This window comes from Dicentrarchus labrax, unplaced genomic scaffold (genome assembly GCF_905237075.1).
Source record: "Dicentrarchus labrax unplaced genomic scaffold, dlabrax2021, whole genome shotgun sequence".
In the NCBI taxonomy this organism is placed as follows: domain Eukaryota; kingdom Metazoa; phylum Chordata; class Actinopteri; family Moronidae; genus Dicentrarchus; species Dicentrarchus labrax.
The window spans coordinates 183602-204721 of NW_026136709.1; the positions used below are offsets into that span (position 1 = coordinate 183602).

A 21120-nucleotide genomic window follows, 5' to 3' on the forward strand; every position below is an offset into this window, starting at 1 on the left:
AAGAGCCCTGCACATCCAAAAATATTGCTAGAGAGGCATCTACAGGTTCATATTTTTAAGAGTTCCATACCATATTTGACGAGTTGGGAGTCATAACAAGTTGGATTTTTTAAAATAAAAACTTTCTTTACATAGGTTGATTAACATAAATGAATTTCAGAGAAGGAAAGCACAATAAAAGGAAAAGACAGAGTATGTTCAGTTTCCAAATACTGTACACTCACTAAAATATATAAATAAAATAAATATATGCAGTCATAAACAGGTAAACAGGTACAAATGTAGAACAACAATCAGAAGACAAATATGCAGCTGTACCTGGCAGTGGGCTCAATGTAGAATTCATCTTCAAAGTCAATTTGGACAGCTTCTCCATTGGGCACAGTAATGACCCAGATACAGTCAATGTTCTGGGGGTAGTTCTGAGGATAGTTCGGAGAAGTGATATATCCTGGAGGATCGTTATCATTCAGCTCAATGAAGCCTCCACATGCTGCGAAAACAGAGAAAGAATAACTTTATATCGGACCACTTTGCAGTACTGACTAGGATTACTTATGCTTATTAAGCCCATATCCTTCCTATCCCTATCACGACCAGACATCTGTGCCACAATGGAAGCTGCCATGAGTTTCCTCTCCGCCATGTCGTAATTCTAAATGAGAATTGGTTGTCAATCGACTTATCTGGGTTAGGTAAAATAAAAAAATAAAATTGTCTCCATGTTCAGCTCTCTCTCTGTCTAAGGTGTTCGTCCTGTCTATTTTTTCTATTTCTATTTCCCCTGTCACAGGCCCAATTTATGTATGTATTATGTTTTATGTTATAATATGTGACATTTCCGCATTAAAACGTCTATAAACACTAGACCTATGTTATATGTGTTGTTGAGTTGTGTACTTTAACTATCCGAAATGTTTCTAACAATGTTCAACCCCAGAGAAATCTGTGATTTTATTCCAGTAATGGTGCATTTCACCAGTCGCCTGTCATTGGCTTCATATCTCTTTTGCGCATGCGTCAGTGTTGTGGTTATCTACCAGCAGAACCTTTAAATCTTTAAAAATGTTTAAGTATATATTTTCACCAGATGAAGGATTTCTAGATCTTAAGTTATCAGCGAAACAAGCTGAGCTAACCTTAGCAGCAATTTGTCTCGGACTTCGTTTGTGCACTAGGGTTGGAGAAACACAGATTTTTAAGTTTAAACTGCTTTATTCTCCCAGTTACACAATAAACACTGAAGGTTTCCTAATGGGAGAAGTTAGCAGCAATGGCAACTCCCATGATCCAACACTACTTCACAGTGCCATCAAACTTTTGTTATCTACTTTAGGTAATATACTGACTATGGAAAAGTATCTCATACAACCCCACTGCATAAACATTCCTGCTTGTACAAACACCAGCCGATATGATATGTGATGAGTTCTAGTATGATAGACTAAATAGTGGTGGTTGTACCCTGACTGTGGGCTTCGAAGGTCAACTTAAAGCCGCTCCCCTCATTAGTGGCATCAGACACAAAGTGAATAAAAAGGTGGTTGTCAGTAGTTTGGAGGAGGGACGGGGGACTTGAACCACAGACACGCTCCCCCAGTGGTGGAGATGAACCATCTGGACCATTCCTGAGCTGTGGAGACAACAGTGAATGAAGAATTACTGGGAATAATGAAATAAACAATTAACTTTGTCATTAATAGTGCAAAACCTCAGACAGAGAGAAGTAAAAGACAAGGAAGTTTTTTTTACATGAGGCGTTTTTTAACACTTACTCCTCAGTGTAAAACAAGTTTTATAATCCACTGTTTGAAATGCCAAGATACATGAATGTTTGTTTGCTATTTCTATTAGGAGGAGAAACAATCAGTTTTTGAGATTTACCCTGTCAGGATTAACACAGTAATAAGTAATGAATTGCTGTTTCAGTCTTGAAGCCATTTATTGTCTCACCTAAGATGCTTTATTCACTCTACGGAGCTCCCAGACATTTCAATCTCCCTGGGTGATTCACATATTAAGTAGAGGTAACTAGGCTCATATGTTGGAAAATTTGTTTAAGCTTGATGGGACAAGATATCAGGGAACCACTACAAGTTTTCCTTGAGGGACAATTTTTCTATCATTGACTAAACTAACAACCCCTAACTTAATTACATATTTTATAAATATTTCATATTATATTCAATGCATAATAATAACAGTAGAGAACAACTGATAAAATACGAACACAATAATTGCAGGAAGTTTGTGTAAATGAGCAATTTGGGTGAATTTTGAGCAGATTACTTCAGGGATCAGTTTTCCATATATTTTCAGGAAAATTTTACAAAATGCTCTGTTTGAAGTATTACATTTATTTATTTATTTTAACAGTCACAAATACTTATTAGACTTCTTTTTTGACAAATTTAGTGTTTTCGTCCCCCTGATGCTTGTGGGGGTCCCAGCCCCCAGGTTGGGAACCACTGACAATAGATGTCTCCCTTCATTCATTTCAAGTATCTGTGTTCTCTCCCCAAAACAGAGAGAAAGAATGGATGGTCTATCTCTTTTTTTTTTTTTCAAAGTATTTTTTGGGGCTTTTATTGCCTTTATGATAGTGACAGCTGAAGACAGGCAGGAAAGGGGGGCAGATTCGAACCCTGGGCCGCTGCAGGAAGGCCTCAGCCTCAGTACATGGGTCGTCAGCGCTACCAGTAATGCAAAACCCCTCTCTCTCTCTCTCTCTCTCTCTCTCTCTTACACACTTACACAGACACTTACACACACACACACTTGTGTGTGCCCTGTGTGGGACTGTTTTCTTAATCCAGATTTCTGACCATTTTCGCCCACTGTGTGTGTGTTCCACTCCCGCTCACTCCCGCAAGCATTCTGACCATTCACTCCTGCACAATAAAGATTTTGTGTCTTCTGTCCTCCAGGTGAAAAGACATTATTATACTGTCAGTAACAATCCCTAGCTCCTCTTGCTGCATGTCGAAGTATCCTTGAGCAAGACACTGAACCCCAAATTGCTCCCAAGCTTTGCCTCGGGAGCTCTCTCTGCGCCGCTTTCCTGTCTGTCTTCAGCTGTCACTATTAAATAAAGGCAACAAAAGCCAAAAAAAAAAACTTTTTAAAAAAAAGTACCAGTACTACTTGTAATCAATTAAAGTTGATGCTAACTTGCAAAACTAAACTGTCACTTATAGCAGGACAGATCTAGGCGGCTGTGGTGCAGAGGCAGAGCGGGTCGTCCCCTGCTCCTCCTGCCACATGTGGAAGTATCCTTGAGCAAGATACTGAACCCCAAATTGCTCCGGATGCTGTGTATGTGAATGTGTATGAATGTGTTCGATGTGCGTGAAAGGGTGAATGTGGTAAATGTAAAAGCGCTTTGAGTGGTCGGAAGACTAGAAAGGCGCTATACAAGTACAGGTCCATTTACCATCTGGTTTCACAACTTAAATTCATAATATAAACATTTTCACTATCCATATGTTGTTTACCTCCAGGTAGTCTCCTGCACTGCATCCAGTTCCATAACCTTGAATTTGGAAGGGGTTCTGGAAGGTGATAGAAACCCTGAAGCCAGGCGTCACCATTACATGCCATGTACAGTCCAGACTAGGCATGTAGTTCTGGGGATAGCGGGGACTGCTCAGCACACCCCTGTCTACATGCAGGAGGCCACCACAACCTGAAATGTCAAGAAATTCTTACTATTGTCTTTATCAATATATTATTATTGTTGTAAAGTAGTGGAAGCAAGACAGGAAAAAAGCAGGAGATATGGGGAAAAAAGGGAAATGACATGGGAAAAATAGTTACTGTCTAGCACTGAATTTCAAATGGATGTTAAATACTGGAAGTAGGTATCCACCTTGCATCTTCTTCTGTTCTTTTTACACTATTCGTCACCTTGATAGCATATACCTAACTATCTATGCATTGCTTTGATCACTGATGATCTCCACACCCTAATGTTTATATTAATCATTTTTAGTTTGGATAAATTATGTTGGTTCAATTAAAATCTTACCAACTCTCCCTCCTTGTCACATTCCATGAATCAGTTTGTGATGCTGCAAATTCCATTAGTGGTTTAAACAATTTTACAAACAAATAAACACTGTTGTAAATTGATAATAACATGATTTTATATCTTCATGTCTTGATCACTGTAACATTACTTTATCTATGGGGGAGTAAGTCATCATCTCATCTGGAGCTTGACCACCATGCACCAAGATTCCTTACTGATACCTGAATCAGAGAAACTTGGGGTCTCATCTATAACCATTGCATATAAGCAAAACAGTGCTTGAAAAATGACTGACGGTGGGTTAAAATGGTTGAACCAAAAGAATAGCATGGACTGTGTCAATGTCACTGCTGCACACGGTAGAAAGAAATTGCTGTCTTTAACTGGCACTTACTGTTTGGAGTTAATTTTGAGAACACTGAGAATTTTAGAATACTGAGAGTAACAAATATATGATGTTTATCAGTTTGCTCCTGGTGTATGACCTTTGGAGTAGGAGGCATTAAAGCCTCGGCCACTAACGCTGCTGTCTGAGGAGAAATGGATGAACATGGAGTCTCCTGTTGAGTGGAAAGAGCCTGGCAGGTCACGACCACACACACTAGCCAGCACAGGCGATAGACTGGTTGCACCTGGAAACACACCACGCAAACAGAAGGGAATTGTAAAATGTCCAGAAGAACAAACAGATCTACCCCAACAGTATGGTGCTGTCACTAAAAACTGCTCAGCGACCTACCATACAAACACGCATAACACATAAGTTTGGTTATAATAGCTGAAGTCAAATTTTATTTATGAGTGTTTGTAAAATTTAACTTAAAGGCACAGGTTAAAACATGTATAATTTCAGAATCATATGTTATATCATAAATCCATTGTTGTGTAGAGTGAAGTGAATAAATCTTCACAAAATCTTCAAAATCAGTGTTTTTGTGTGTATTGTTTGTGTTTGTAAAATACAGGCAGATATGTGCAGAATTTGTGCATGAAACCGGAAGGTTCAAAGTGAGTGAGAGGGGGCTTATCAGATATTGGCTGATTGAGGAAGCAAAAAACGAGAATAGAATGTGAGAAAGAGTTATTTTAATCTCATGGAATGAAAAAGCGTAAAAGCTGAGTACAATTTATTTACATTTAATTTTAAATGTTTGAATGTTGCTGACCAATCAAAAATGCTGCTAAAAGCTATGTGTGAAAAGGTTTATATAAATGAGTTATGTTGGGGGCTATCTGTATGATATAATATTCCTTTCATAGTTTTACGAACATGTTTTAAAGGTTGCTAGGTTAAGCAAAGTGCCTTCATACAAATGCATTAACAATTTAGTTGTTTATGAGATAGAAAAAGATGGTATCAAATTGGTTGGCAGATACTCCAGGTTGCAGCATTGGTATCAGTATCGAGCCATCACTTTACAGTACAAATTGAAGCGAGATATTAAATATCACTGCGGACTCATCGTCACCTCAATCTGAATACCATTTGGAACATGTGAAAACATATTGAATCCAAATAATGTCTCTGTCAATTTTGGTAGCATATGCATATAAACAAAGAATTTTGGAGATAAGCATGTTAATTGATTTTAGCATATTCTGAAAAAAAACAAAACAGTGATGGAATGACCATAGGTTGCAGCACAACAGGTCAGTGGATGTGCTGAAAAAAATTCTGCTTTGTAAATCACAATTAAAAAAAAAAAAAAAGTGAAATGTCTAGAAATTTAGATTTGTTGTGACAATTGATGGCCACTTTAATCAATCATTACCAAATGTTATGCAGTGCCTAAGTCATGACCCTAGATAATGCCAACCAAATCTGGCATGGCATATGAACATCCGCACCAAGTTCAGTTACAATAGCTTGATCTAATGAGATTTAATTTAAAATGTAACTTTAAGGCACAGGTTTAAAAATTTATAATTTCAAATCTATATGAAACATCAAAAATCCTGCCCAAATGTTTTTTTTAGGATTGGTCCATATATGTTGCGTAACCAGTTTCATTCTAATTGCTTAAAGGAAGAGGAGTAGTGAAAAAACATATTTGGACAAAATTGGCACTAAATACCACATCAACAGCTACCTGAGTGCAAAAAGTTTTGTTATTTTAACTGTCTTTAAACCTGCTGGGTTTTATGGCTTACCATCTCTGATGACAAGGCTGTCAAAGTAGCAGGTAGGGTAGTCCTCCATGTCCAGAAACAAGAGGTTAAACTCTACAGTTGAGTCTGGAGAATGTATCAACCATGTACACTCCTGGTTATGAGGGTAGTTTTCAGGCCAGCCAGGAGAATAGAGGAAGCTGGGGTTCTCTCCTGTCATTAGCACTCCACCACATGCACCTGATGTACACAGAAAAAAACCCACTTCATTCATTCATGCGATGCCAAAAAAAGTATGACAGTCAGGGATGTGCCTGTCCATCACTGAGTCCAATGCAATACACACATTGATAACAAGATGGTGCCACGGACGGTCGCCTCCATACTGCGCTCTCTAGTACTTTTAGACTTTCTGTTTATTTGTTTTGTTTTTTGCTCTCCTTCTCTGATCACATATGCCATAGAAAAGCTTTTAAACGTTGGACTTTCCACTGCACAAACTATAGCTCTGACTTTCATTGACTTTTCCGTACTTATTCGTTGGATCAGTAGAAGCTCTCTATGGGATTCGCTGGAGACACAGAGGGAAGCAAGCCGGAGTGCTTGTTAAACTGAGACAGCGGGGGTTTCATACTGCACTTCCAACAATACACCTGGCCAATGTCCACTCTCTGGCCAACAACAAAGATGAACTTCTGCTCCTCAAAAAAACAAAACAAAACAAATATCGACAGATCTGCTTCACTGTAACTTGGCTTGATGAGCACATCTGGGAGAAGTCACTCCACCTGCCTGATTTCAATTCCTCCGAGCGGGTCCGTGTAATGGACCTCTCAGGGAAAACAAGGGGAGGCCTAATCTGCTTTTACATTAATGAAGGTTAGTGTACAGATTTCACAGTGTTCAGCAAATCATGTAGTCTTCACTTAGAGACTTCATTCATTCACTGCAAACCCTTTTATTCACTGCAGGAGTCTTCCTTGTTTATTCTGGTTGGTGTTTACATCCTACCTCAGGCCAGTGTAGTAGTGAGGTGTTACAACACCTGGCTGAGCAGATAACAAACATGGAGAAAAAACACCCAGACTCCCTGCTCATTGTTCTCAGGGACTGTAACAGAGCAAACCTTAGACATGAACTTCCAAAATATACACAGCATAGAAAGTGTCGCACCAGGGATACTAATACTCTCTCTAACCACTGCTACACCACAGTAAAGGAGGCCTATTACTCGGCCTTAATCAGCCTTGGGGCTCGTTGATCACTGTCTGGTTCATCTATTCAATATCAGCAGTCTGTAACCTTTACTATCAAAAGCCTTTTAATGCTAATTTCTCGACGCAGAAAATGTGCAGTTCCATCACACAGCACAATGCCACAGATGTCGCAAGTTTTGAAGAAGCTTGCAATTGGCATGCTGACTGCAGGAATGTCCACCAGAGCTGTTGCCAGTGAATTGAATGTTCATTTCTCTACCATAAGCCATCTCCAAAGGCGTTTCAGAGAATTTGGCAGTACATCCAACCGGCCTCACAACCACGAACACGTGTAACCACACCAGCCCAGGACCTCCACATCCAGCACCTTCACCTCCAAGATCGTCTGAGACCAGCCACCCGGACAGCTGCCGCAACAATCGGTTTGCATAACTCATAAGTTCACTCATAAGAATTTCTGCACAAACTGTCTCAGGGAAGCTCATCTGCATGCTCGTCGTCCTCATCGGGGTCTCGACCTGACTGCAGTTTGTCATCATAACCGACTTGAGTGGGTAAATGCTCACATTTGATGGCGTCTGGCACTTTGGAGAGGTGTTCTCTTCACGGATGAATCCCGGTTGTCACTGTACATGGCAGATGGGAGACAGCGTGTATGACGTAGTGTGGGTGAGCGGTTTGCTGATGTCAATGTTGTGGATCGAGTGGGGTTATGGTATGGGCAGGCGTGTGTTATGGACAACGAACACAGGTGCATTTTATTGATGGCATTTTGAATGCACAGAGATACCGTGACGAGATCCTGAGGCCCATTGTTGTGCCATTCATCCACGACTATCACCTCATGTTGCAGCATGATAGTGCACGGCTACAAGGATCTGTACACAATTCCTGGAAGCTGAAAACATCCCAGTTCTTGCATGGCCAGCATACTCACCGGACATGTCACCCATTGAGCATGTTTGGGATGCTGGGTGTATACAACAGCATGTTCCAGGTCCTGCCAATATCAAGCAACTTCGCACAGCCATTGAAGGGGAGTGGACCGACATTCCACAGGCCAGAATCAACAACCTGATCAACTGTGTGTACATATAGAAAGTCTTAGATCTTTGAGTTCAGCTCATGATGAATGGGGGCAAAAACAAAAGTGTTGCATTTATAATTTTGTTCAGTGAATATGTATATGTATGTGCATGTGTATTATTGCGCTTTGTTTTTTTGTTTGTTTTTATGTTACTGTTGCTGTTGTTTTGTTTTGTTGGTAGCACTGGGTGTTTGGAATATGTACGTGTGTGTATATTTACATATACCTATATATATGTAAATATACACATATATTATAATATTACATTCCCTTTCTGACAATAGATACTCCTACACATTACACACTCAACCTCAATTTAACAACCCATGAAAATTATAAGAGTACATTTGATTGTTAGAGATGGACTACATTTCCAAATCAATGGATCAACTTGATTGAATTATATTTTGTACCCCTTGATCCTCTGTATGTCCATTGGCAGAAATTGTATGATAAATGAATGAATGAATGATGATAAATAGATCGAACAGATGAAACGCCCATAAATCTATCAACTTTTAGCTTTACAAAGATTAAAGGCATATTGTGACATCTTCCTTGTAATTTGCCTCTAATTCTCGTTCAGTAGTATATAGTATGCAAGTTTTATAGGTTGTGCTGTTTATGAAAAAGGACTCAAAGGGTCTAATCCTGGATGAGCTGCAATTTTCTGATGTTAAACTCAGAAAAAAACGAAATTCTTGTTCTTGGCCCCAAAAGCCTTAGAGACTCACTGTCTAAAGATATAGTTACTCTAGATGGCATTACCTTGGCCTCTAGCACCACTGTCAGGAATCTTGGAGTTATCTTTGATCAGGATTTGTCATTTAACTAAAGCTCTTCATGGTCAGGCCCCTTCATATCTTAAAGAGCTCATAGTACCCTATTACGCCTCTAGAACACTACGTTCTCTGAATGCTGGGCTACTTGTGGTTCCTGTAGTTTCTACAAGTAGAACAGGAGCCAGAGCCTTCAGTTACCAAGCTCCTCTCCTGTGGAACCAGCTTCCAGTTGTGGTTCGGGAGGCAGACACCCTCACCACATTCAAGAGTAGGCTTAAGACGTTCCTCTTTGATAAAGCTTATAGTTAGGGCTGGATCAGGTGAGTCCTGAACCATCCCTTAGTTATGCTAGATGCTAGACGATCGGGCGACCAGTACTTTGGTTTTAGCATAGTATCATTTCTGGATATGGCCACCGTCAAAGATAAAGACCAGGAAAGTCTGCATATGGATGTGGTGGGGTGGATAGATTGCTCAAACAAACACAGGACTTTTATTATGTCTTGTGTGGAACCAAGACAATTCATTTAGTTACACAATTCATTCAGTTATGCTGCTATAGGCCTAGACTATCGGGGGATTTCCCATGGTGCACTGAGCTCCTCTCTTCCTCTCTCTCTCTTCCTGCACTCATTCATGTCCCATTAATGCATGTTACTAACTTGACTTCTTCCCAAGAGTTCTTGTGCTTTCTCGTCTTGCAGGTTCTCATGGATCGTGGTGGGGCCTCCTACCACGGTCCTGCTTGACTGCCATTGCTAATATCACTGATATTATTGTTATTATTATTATTATTACTACAGTTACTATTATCACTATTGTCACTGCTTATTGTCCCCAGTTGTTGCTGTGCACCTGTCTGTCTGTCTCTCTCTCTCTGTCTCTCTCTCTCTCTCTCTCTCTCTCACCCCAACTGGTCGAGACAGACGACCATCCACCTAGAGCCGAAGGATCTGTCCTAGGTTTCTGCCTTTTAACAGGCAGTCTTTCCATGCCCTTGTCGCCAAGTGCTTGCTCATGGTGGTACTGTTCGGTCTCTGTAAATAATGTTATAAAGAGTTCGGTCTAGACCTGCTCTATATGAAAAGTGTCCTGAGATAACTTCTGTTATGAATTGGCTATACAAATAAAATTGAATTGAATTGAAAAATTAATGCTTTTGTCTGACCTGGTGTGATAGTGGGTGGTGGTCCAGAATCCTGGACAGCAGTCCATTCCACAAGGAAGCCTTGTCCACCCACCACTGAATCAGACTGAAACTGCAGGGTGACACTGCTTGCAGAACTTGTTATGGGAGGGGGCAGGGCCAGACCACAGAAAGTCCCGATGGGGTAGTAATGAACACTGGGGCCGTCAAATATCTGGAGAGAAACAAGGATTAAGGACAGAATGGATTAATTATTATCACATCAATGGCTCTCACCAGGACATTTTTAAGTTTGAAGAAGACACAGGTACAGTGACCCTTGGTTTGGTGACGAGAAGCCTTTTTAGTGTTAAATGTAGCAAAGACCAACAATAGCATTTGTATTTTATTATGTCTTCACCCATCCCTGGCAACAGGTAGAACTGTGTTGTCTGAGTATCAGAGGTCTGTAGTATGAATCAGGATTTGGGGTTAGCCAGGTAAATTCAGGAGTAACCTTTGGTTTTCAGTGATGGCCGTTCTCTTCTTATATCATCATAACAGAATTATGCTGCAAAGTCCACACCTAACCTGCGCTGGAACAGGCTATGTTTGAGATAAGAGCACAAAACCAAAGTACCGCTTCCCGACCAATCAAATATCTTAAAAAATGGCATAAACCTCAAGATTACATCAATGAGAAGACCCTGAGGAGTCATTGATTGTTTGAGCATCTCACTGTTCAGAGACCAGCAATGGCCTTTAGCGTTCCCTGACGATGCTGTAACACATTTTAATGGAATACACAAGTGTAATTATAGTCAGATCTATTTGTTTAGTAAATGAAAGGGCAGTGATATTATAAGCCCTTCAATTTAAGCATTCACACTGTCATCAATTCTTTGCCAGCTGTCCTCCTTGCATTTGGCAGCTGCAACTGTGCTGCTTTTCGGTTTGCTCTATATTTGTAAAATATACTGCTCTGCTGCCAGTAGACTTGTCTATGTTTGTGATTGGTCAAATGAGGCAAATATTGCCCCTTTTATGTGAACATGCTCATGGCTGGATTTGGAAACACTGGGTTGACAACATTCAAGATGGTGCCAGAAACGGCCACCTCTGCGTGTTGGTGCCATTGTTTTTTCTTTTTTTGTTTGTTAATTCAGTTTTCGGCTGTGATACCCGGAGCTCTTTCACTAGAGAAGAGCTCATGAACATCAGGGGAACAACTCCAGCTGAACTCTTTCCCACTTTTCTCCTTTCTTCCGTTGAATTATTGGACATTGTGGTCAAAGGTGTGCTCACTTTTGCTCATGCAGTGAAACGCAGGAGGAGAGGAAAACGTGCCGGTATGCTCATGCGTCTCCGCCAGCACAGACATCGCACACTGTTACCTGGAATATTTCTCTCCAACTTTTGCGTTCACTGTGCAACAAAATGGATGAACTTCAGCTACTTCTGGGGAAAAACAGAGACTTTTCTTCATGTTCTGTTTTATGCTTCACGGAGACGTGGATCGATACTGGACTCTGCGCTGCAGCTGGCAGGCATCCAACTTTTAGGAGCGGGTTGTGACACAGAACTCTCTGTGACTCTGTGGCAAAACAAAGGGTGGAAGAATCTGTTTTTACACAGTGGCTGGTGTAACGATGTGACAGTGATCCAACAACACTGCTCTCCTAATCTGGAATCCTTCTTCATAAACTGTGAACCTTTTTACTCCCCTGTGAATTGTTTACATTCCACCGCCGGCCAACGTGCAGGAGGCACAGCGCATGCTGGCCAACCAGATACTGGGTGTGGAGCGGACTAACCCGGACTCTTGTCCATGGTGACTTTAACAAAGGTAACCCCAGCCACAAACTCCCTAAATATAAACAGTTTATTAAATGCACGACCAGAGAGGAGAACACACTGGATCACTGTTACACTACAGTCAGCAGAGCATATCATGCCGTCCCCCACGCTGCACTGGGCCTCTCTGACCACGTCATGGTCCACCTGATTCCTACATACAGGCTGAAATTAAAGCTCTGCAAACCTGTTGTGAGGACATCAAAGCAGTGGACCAGTGAAGCTGTGGAGGATCTTCAGGCGTGTTTGGACTCTACTGACTGGGATGTTTTCAGGACTGCTACAAACAGTCTGGACGAGTACACAGAGGCTCTGACGTCATACATCAGCTTCTGTGAGGACTGCTGTATACCATCATGCACCAGGGTGAGTTATAACAATGACAAACCCTGGTTCACAGCCAAACTCAGACAGTTACGGTTGCAGAAGGAACAAGCGTTCAGGAGTAGGGACAGGAACAGGTTTAAGGACTCAAAGTACAAGTTTAGCAAGGCAGTAAGAGAAGCTAAACGACAGTACTCTGCGAAACTTCAACACCAGCTAATGACTCTAGTTCTGTCTGTAAAGGCCTCAGACAGATAACCAACTACAAACCTAAAACCCCCCACTCCATCAACGACTTGTGCCTAGCAAACGAGCTGAATGAGTTCTACTGTTGCTTTGACAGACAAAGGAACAGTCCTGACACCATCCCCCGTGACACCCCTCACCAGTTCCCCCTCCCCCAGCTCAGCAGGAACCTGAGCCACTTCTCATCTCCACACCTCTGTGAATCCCCCCCTACTCCACCACAGAGATGACTTTCTGCCTCCAGGAGAGGGACGTCAACAGACTCTTTCAGAGGAGAACCCTCACAAAGCAGCAGGACCAGGCTCTGTCTCCCCATCCACCCTGAAGTACTGCGCTGACCAGCTGTCTCCGGTGCTGACTGACAACACCTCACTGGAGACATGTCATGTGCCAGTCTGCTTCAAACCTCCACCATCATCTCTGTCCCCAAAAAACAATTAAATTTTCAATTCAATAAAATTTTATTTGTATAGCGCCAACTCATAACAGAAGTTATCTCAGGACACTTTTCAAATAGAGTAGGTCTAGACCAAACTCCTTATAACATTTACAGAGACTCAACCATGAGCAAGCACTTGGCGACGGGGGCAAGGAAAAACTGCCTGTTAAAAGGTAGAAACCTAGGACAGACCCTTCGGCTCTAGGTGGGTGGTCGTCTGCCAAACAAACAAATGACCACAGGACTCAATGACTACAGACCTGTCGCCCTCCCCTCTGTGGTCATAAAGTCTTTGAAATGAGGAGGAGTGAGTCCTTTTGGTTTCCCACCTCAAAGCCATAACGGGCTCACTCCTGGACCCCCTGCAGTTCGCCTACAGAGCCAACAGGCTCCTGAAGTTCACGGATGACACCACCCTCATTTGGCTCATCCCTGGTAAATGGTAAATGGACTGTACTTATATAGCGCCTTTTTAGTCTTACGACCACTCAATGCGCTGTACACTACATGCCACACTCACCCTATTCACACAGATTCATATACTGATGGCAGCCCCACCCGCCCCCATCATCCTGTGTGACTCCCCAGATGACTCTGTGGAGTCCTTCCGCTTCCTGGGTACCATCATTACCCACATGAACATCAGCTCCCTCACCAACAAAGCCCAGCAGAGGATGTCCTTCCTGAGGCCGCTGAGGAAGATCAACCTGCCAAAGACAATGATGTATACTTCTACACTACCATCCTCACCTATTCCATCACCATCTGGTACGCTGCTGCCACTGCCAAGCGTTTTGTATTTTTATATAAAATTCCAATCATTGTGTCTTCTTGTAAAAAAAATGTAACGTATGCTTACATAAGCACGAACTAACCGATGTCAACCAATAATATCATGAAATTCACCTGTCAATCAATCCTTAACTCTCAGCATAACAGAGTGAAGATTGGTTAGTTAGCTAGCTAGCAACACAACTACAACTGCTGGAGTGCTGAAGTGTTTCTGCGGGGTTGGGCCTCACTGACTTCTGTACGAAACCACAAGTTTATCACTTTTACAAAAGCACAACTTTTGTTTATGACCACCTGGGCAACCTGGTCATAATGTTATGCAGCCCCATACACAACAACGTGTTCTGAAACCTTTCTATCAGAGGCAGCACTAACTTTTTCAGCAATTTGATCCATAGTAGCTCGTCTGTTGGATCTGACCACACAAGCCAGCCTTCCTTGGACCACTTTTGATAGGTACTGATCACTGTGGACTGGGAACACTCCACAAGAGCTGCAGTTTTGGAGATGCTCTGACCCTGTCGTCTAGTCATCACAATTTGGCCCTTGTCAAAGTCGTTCACTTGCTGCCTAATATATCCCACCCACTGACAGGTGCCATGAAAACAAGATAATCACTGTTATTTACTTCACTAGCCAGTGGTCATAATGTTATGGCTGATTGGTGTATGTGTGTAGTGTGAAGAGACTTTATTTTTATTGTAAAACCTTGTGTTTTATAATGACAAACTAGAATGTAAGTCTAGCTTAGATGACTTGAGCTTGCTGTTGTAGTGAACATCATTAGTGCGGTGATTCGGGCATAGATAATTGCTTTAGTGTATTTTATCAACTGAAAAACATTTGATCTGCATCTTGCAATCAATGATCTGATGTATCTGGGTCCCATTTAAAGCAGCCGGTGTGACTCAGTTTATTACTGTTGTGATAAGGTCCTATGTGAAACAATATATTGCATTTCAATACACTTGGACTAAATGGTTGAAATTAATGTGATTTCACAGCACACACAATCTTACTTTGAGCTGGTCGTAGTAGCAGTCATACAGGTCCTCTATGTCCATGTCCAAGAAGCGGATCTGGACATAGCTGTCTCCCTCCACAGTTATTGTCCAGTGGTAGTGGGCATTATTGGGATATGTTCTGGGATAAAGTGGGGATGCTATCTGACCAAACTCCCCCACCACATCATTACCATACACTGAGAAACAATGAGGAAGTCAAAATTAGAGTTCTCAATCTCTCTCAATTTGAGTTCTTTTCAGACTTAACATAATTCAACCAAGGAATAAACACAGTTTTACAATGTATTGTAAAGATTATTACCATAAAAGTTAAATTAAAAGCAGGGTCCGAGTCGAAAAGTATTTTCTTGCTTTGGAGGGTTCAGTATATTTCAGTGGCAGCCATGATAAAAGTTCTTTGAATTCTCTAAATGCTGAGCAAAGGACTTTACGTAGTAAAGTGCAGTTGGATTCTCTCAGCCCAGTGGTTGTCTTTTCAGAAGTCCTTATGAATTCTCCTTTATATCTTTTCTTGATGTCAAGAAATTTTCCATCGAGATCAAGGAAAAGTGTTTAAAAAAAGACATAGGACACCTAGTTCTTTGACAATTTGACTCAAGCCCAGGTCTCCTTTACTGGTGTGGCTACGTGTTTTGACAAAAAAGGCCTCAATTAGAGGCCTGGTCTAGATATTATAGAAGTTATTTGCATGTGCAAAACCTCTTAAAGCATGCTAGGTTGCCTGCTTGAGCAAAATCTAAGATGCTTAGATTGCCTACGCAGATCTAAATTTTTTGGACATGCTACACATTGTAAAATCAGTGAGATTCTCCAAAATTCAGTCATTCAGTTGATTTAACAGAAACCATGGCCACCAAAGTACCAAATGAATGATTCGTAATTCAAAATAATAATTTATATTCAATAGCCAAATTTCTATACAAGCAATATTCATAATGGCTTGAATAAACAATTTGATAGTATTTCCCATCTTTTGTGCAAAAGGAATTAAAGGCCTTTCCCATATTGATGCCTGTTCAAAATAAAGGCAGACTGAATTCAGTGATTGAAGCAAAGAAAAGCCAGGGCTATTAATTTAAGTTTTACGGTACATCAGTAAGATACTTAAGTACAAAACTATTAGCATCAAAATATACTTATAGTATCAAAAGTAAAAGTATTATTATCCAGAATAGATAATTTGCCTAAATAGCAATAATGGTGTTATTAATAAAAACAAGACTAGTGAATTGTCTTCACACGAAGACACTCACAATGTGAGAAGGTGGCTCTGAATCCTGCTCCGCTAATTGATGCATCAGAGACAAACTTAACCCACAGGATGTGACCAATCACAGAAGTGTAGTTGGAGGGTAGCAAGTTTCCACAGAAACGATCAACCAGAGGCCCAGTGGAGTTGCCCTCTCTGATTTCCAGGTAGTCATTTTGACAGCCAGAATCTCCCTGCAGCTGAAACATACTAAACAAAACACAAAAGAAAATGCTATTTTACTGTTCTTCAAGTGAAACATTTAACTTAAAGTTAAGTGATCAAGCAGGCAATGGAACCAGTCATCTTGCTGGAAATCTTCACTATCCAGCTTAGTTGGTTTTTACTGTCTCTGTTTAATGTCAGCATTAAAAAAAATCAAGACTGGTTTTTAAAATAACCTTAAGATTACACCACCAATGTCCTACAAATAAGTTATGTAATAAAAGAGCAATAGCAAATTGCAGCCAATACCACTATTGTTTAGAGTCTGGAGAAAATGTGGCGGATATTTGTTTTGATTTTTGTTCTTTGGCCAACATATACTGTAATTAGTTTTTAATTGTACTGAGTGACAGATAAATGCAGACAAAAAGATCTCTCTGTCAGAAAGGTTTTCAAAGTCAAGAATGAACCTTCACACTTCAATTGACTAACATAAATGAGAGCTGGAGACGGTTCCCTGGTGAGCTTCTGATGGTCCACACACACTCCACATTAGGCGGATAAGCATCTGGATAGTTAGGACTGTTAAATGCACCATTCTCCATCACCAGCTCTCCTCCACAACCTGTGCAGAAGAGGTGAGAATTTGTTCTTGATTAGTTATTAGAGATCCTGTGAGTATGTGTGTGTGTGCGCATGAGAATGATTTTGAATGTGCAGTGACCAGTTCTAAGTGTGTCCAGCTAGAACTGTGAGCAGTGCATCTTGGTATGTCTTACTGGAGGTGGATGCTGAGTAGGTGGCTCTGAACCCTTTTCTGGAGACGGATTGGTCAGAGATGAAGCTGACCACCAAAGAGTTACTGAATGATGTCACTGGTTGAGGTACTTCAAAGCCACAGTAGCGCCCTGACAAAATGTTACATTATGTTTGAAATAGAATTTATGTCCAAACATGATTTCACTAATTGAACAAGGTGGTGACTTGTTACATTCAAACAAATTCAGCTCAGTAGTTTCACCACATACTCTATCACTAATTTGTAGCTTACCTGATTATTGTTAACAAAATATGCCCAGGCAAAAATAATCTTACAAAGCAGACAGTGCAGGCATACAAACCCAGCCTTCTCTCTCCCCCACACACACACACACACACACACACACACACACACACGTACACACGTACACACGTACACACGTACACACACGTAGACAGTATCACCACCTATAGAAGGTGCCTGGGAGTTGTCGCCATCCAGAATCTCCACAGCATCATGGGAGCAGTTGGAGTAGATCATCTCTAACTCAAAGTCAGTGAATGACAAGGTCACATGGTTGACTGGCCAGAGAGATAAGTCAAAGGTTAAAAGACATGTGTATAACACCATGTATACTACAATAAGGTTTACTAGTCTGAGGGCTGACTGGCGCAACTCACATGGTTCCTGTGCTCTGATGATCCAACTACAGTTCTGATTGGGTGGGTATAGTTCTGGATACCGTGGTGATGCAATGGCCCCACCATCGTCATCTGTTATGATGGTTGCACCACAAGCTGTTAAAATTAAACAAACAAAATTACATGGTCATCATCTTTGACTTTTTGCTTCAGTGCCTTTTGCCCAGGAAACCATGCTGGAGGGTCACTAGCTACTGCAATCTGGGGCTTTTGATGCTCCCGCTGTGCCCTCTTGCCACTACAGCTGCGTGTTGGTGGCGGTGGGAGATTGGGATGGAGGTATACCAATGCTTGCTCGACTACCAGGGGGGCTGCCACCTAACTGTAATACTGCAATATCCAGACCAGAGTAGTACAAGCTTTTGAGGGATCTGACACTCACAAACGATGCTCCAGAATCCTCACCGGCATGGCAAAACCGTGCATACAGGTCTTGGAGTCCGCAAGTGATGCCAGGGCATGCTTAACTTGCATACAGGCAATGCAAAGGGGATAGGGGTCCCTCCTTGAGATGGTAAACCCACATGGGACTGAGCAAGGAGAGCTGTCACCTGTGTTCCCCCTTAGAGGGTATGGTGGCTGTCATAGCTAACTTAAAATCTTGACACCTAGCAGCAATTGGCAGGAGAAGAAAACGAGAATTCTGTGTAGGGCACCAGAGGCATTTATAAAAGGGGATGGGCAGGCCTGTGCAACTCAGACCTGGTGGTATTGCAGCTTCAATGATTCGCCATAAGGCGCTGTCCATAGTAAGATACCGAGTGATGTTTCAAAGAGAACACAAACCACAACATCCCAACAACCCCCTCTACTTGTTTGCTTTTTCTGATTGACTTCCTTCAGTATAATTTTTTAACAAATTTCTTTTAGAAATAATTTCCAAATTCATTCAATTTAGTTAACTAAGATTCTCTCTGGACATATATCTGATTTCAGTAGAATGAATTAATGTTTATTTTTCTTACTTCCTTGTTTAAATCCCAGCTGTACAATATCTAGTGTCTGCAACAGGATGCTGTGTTTTTTTTTTTAACATGGAATAATCTTAAAATCAGTACACCTTGTCTGAGATCAGTTGTGAAGTTTTACATTAAGATGGTAAAAAAAAGTGTTGTGTTGTGAACAGCACAGTAATTCTGCTAATGTCTTGAAGTCTGCATTTGGCATTGCATAAAAGAAAAATGGATTTGATATATGATCACCCATGTTATAGTGATTGAAACAGAGAGATTCAAGGAAACCCACCCTCTGAGAAGAAAGCACTGAAACCACGGTGGCTGCGACTGGAGTCGGACCTAAAGCGAACATAGATGGTGTTCTGGGTGGAGGTGATGGAGGCAGGAAGACTGTTGCCACACACATGTGCCAACAGAGGAGAAGATATGGTTGGACCATCATGGATCTATAGAGAAAGACGGACGTATGGTTTCAGGAAAAGTATGTAGGTTTAAATGTTAAGTACAGGCATTGCAGCTTGTGTGCTTGTATGGTCAGTGGTTGATGGACTGCAGTCATAATTTTTGTTTTTGTAAAACATGTAAGAGAAGAGTGTCATGGATGTGTTTTCACTTGTCTAAATTACAGATTGTTGATGTCACAGGGTGTTTCTAAGCTCCTAAAGCTTAATGACAATCTTAGCTGCTCCTTTAAAATTACATACCAGCCACCTGTGCTTAATGGTTAATGCGTACTGTAGACACAGCCAGGACAAATTGTTCAATCAATCCTCACTCAGAATATGTGGCCTTGTGACCAGACTCAGCCCCAACTCCCCTGTCCTGAATTTCAGCCATTCTCATCTAGTCACCCTATGAGATGTATAAACTTTGAAATAGCATAAAGCAAAAAGAAAACAATAATGGCTGCTATTAATTTCCATGTACTTTTATCTGGAAGCTTTGACAAACATACACTGACAGACATTTTGATTGGTTCTGTACATAGAACTTTTCTACTTTAATGGACAAATCTCTTCAACCACTTTCCCTCTCATCTACACATTCACACACTGAAGGCAGTGGGACATCATCATGCAAAGTGCTAGCCAAAAAACACTAAGTCTTAGTTCCCCTGTATTTAACCTTTTTAAGTGATTCAAAGTGTAACTAAATCACAAGATGCAACCACTTGCATTTATAAACCAATAAAAAAGGGCTAGGGAGCTCTAATACAATAGGTCAGGCACAAAGAAATGCTTTGGCACAATACTCTTAAACTACAAATCAAATGTTCATAAATCAGTCACTTACAGCCACATAGTCCCAGGAGCAGTTGGTGTGATGTTCAATATCCAGGTCAGAGAAGTTGAAGAAAACACGGTGGTTGGGATCCACACTGATGACCCAGGAACAATCCACATTGTTGGGATAACTACTGGGATACAAAGGAGAATGGATCTCCCCTGAAGGAGCTGTTACAGGGCCTCCACAGCCTGTAGGATGGAATAAAATTGATTCAATTATATATATATATATATTATATGTTGCTAAGAGTGTTGGTGTAAAACTGTGTAGCTCTAATGTATTCTATCTATACATATGTTATAGATAGAATACATTGGTGGTGGTGGTAAATGGACCTGTACTTGTATAGCGCCTTTCTAGTCTTCCGACCACTCAAAGCGCCATACTGCCTCTGGTCTGAGTATGTTGTCGACAGCCAGGTACCAACTCTAACATAAATGAAGTGTGTAGCTGTTTCTGTTCTTGTGACATTTTCATCAGGAAGACTTATTCTTATTTTCTATTCACTGTTTATTCATTTTCATGGGCATTCAATGAGTGGAGGATTTAATATAACAAGCTATAATAAAAATATAACAAGCAAATCACATTATTTCACTCAAGCTATATTAACTGCGACTAGCACACTATACGTTTTCTTGCACAAATGTAACAACTGAGAGTTGTACAGGAAGCCACGAGAAACAAAACATAGGGACAGGCAAGGAATGGCACCTGTGTGTATAGAACTAAGCAGCAAGGAAAAAACAATGCAACCACCACATGACTTTCTGCTAGGCGAGTGCTGGAGAGCAATACACACTCTCACGGGTTAACAAATCAAAGTCTGAAAGTGTAAATTGACCTGACAATTTGGATGCGGAAAGGGGATGCACTTGGCCTTTTATGACTGTGACTGACTTTCAATGAAATCCTAACCACACTGACACCTTGTAGCCTACCTTGATTGACAGCTTGTGGTAACTTTTTTG

The 21120-nt window shown here is 41.1% G+C and overlaps 1 protein-coding gene across 1 annotated transcript in view; it reads right to left on the bottom strand.

Annotated features, from left to right (window-relative positions):
* Positions 1-21120, bottom strand: part of cubn (cubilin (intrinsic factor-cobalamin receptor)) — a 139345-nt gene that overhangs the window by 39847 nt on the left and 78378 nt on the right. The window contains exons 31-44 of the mRNA XM_051410208.1: positions 20156-20337; positions 19152-19308; positions 17886-18002; positions 17673-17786; positions 17225-17353; positions 16938-17070; positions 16285-16490; positions 15026-15207; positions 10394-10586; positions 6182-6379; positions 4516-4662; positions 3495-3685; positions 1465-1633; positions 319-493 (exon numbers count right to left, since the gene is read on the bottom strand). Coding sequence (XP_051266168.1) covers positions 319-493; positions 1465-1633; positions 3495-3685; positions 4516-4662; positions 6182-6379; positions 10394-10586; positions 15026-15207; positions 16285-16490; positions 16938-17070; positions 17225-17353; positions 17673-17786; positions 17886-18002; positions 19152-19308; positions 20156-20337 — 2293 coding nt within the window. The remainder of the gene's footprint in view (positions 1-318; positions 494-1464; positions 1634-3494; positions 3686-4515; positions 4663-6181; positions 6380-10393; positions 10587-15025; positions 15208-16284; positions 16491-16937; positions 17071-17224; positions 17354-17672; positions 17787-17885; positions 18003-19151; positions 19309-20155; positions 20338-21120) is intronic.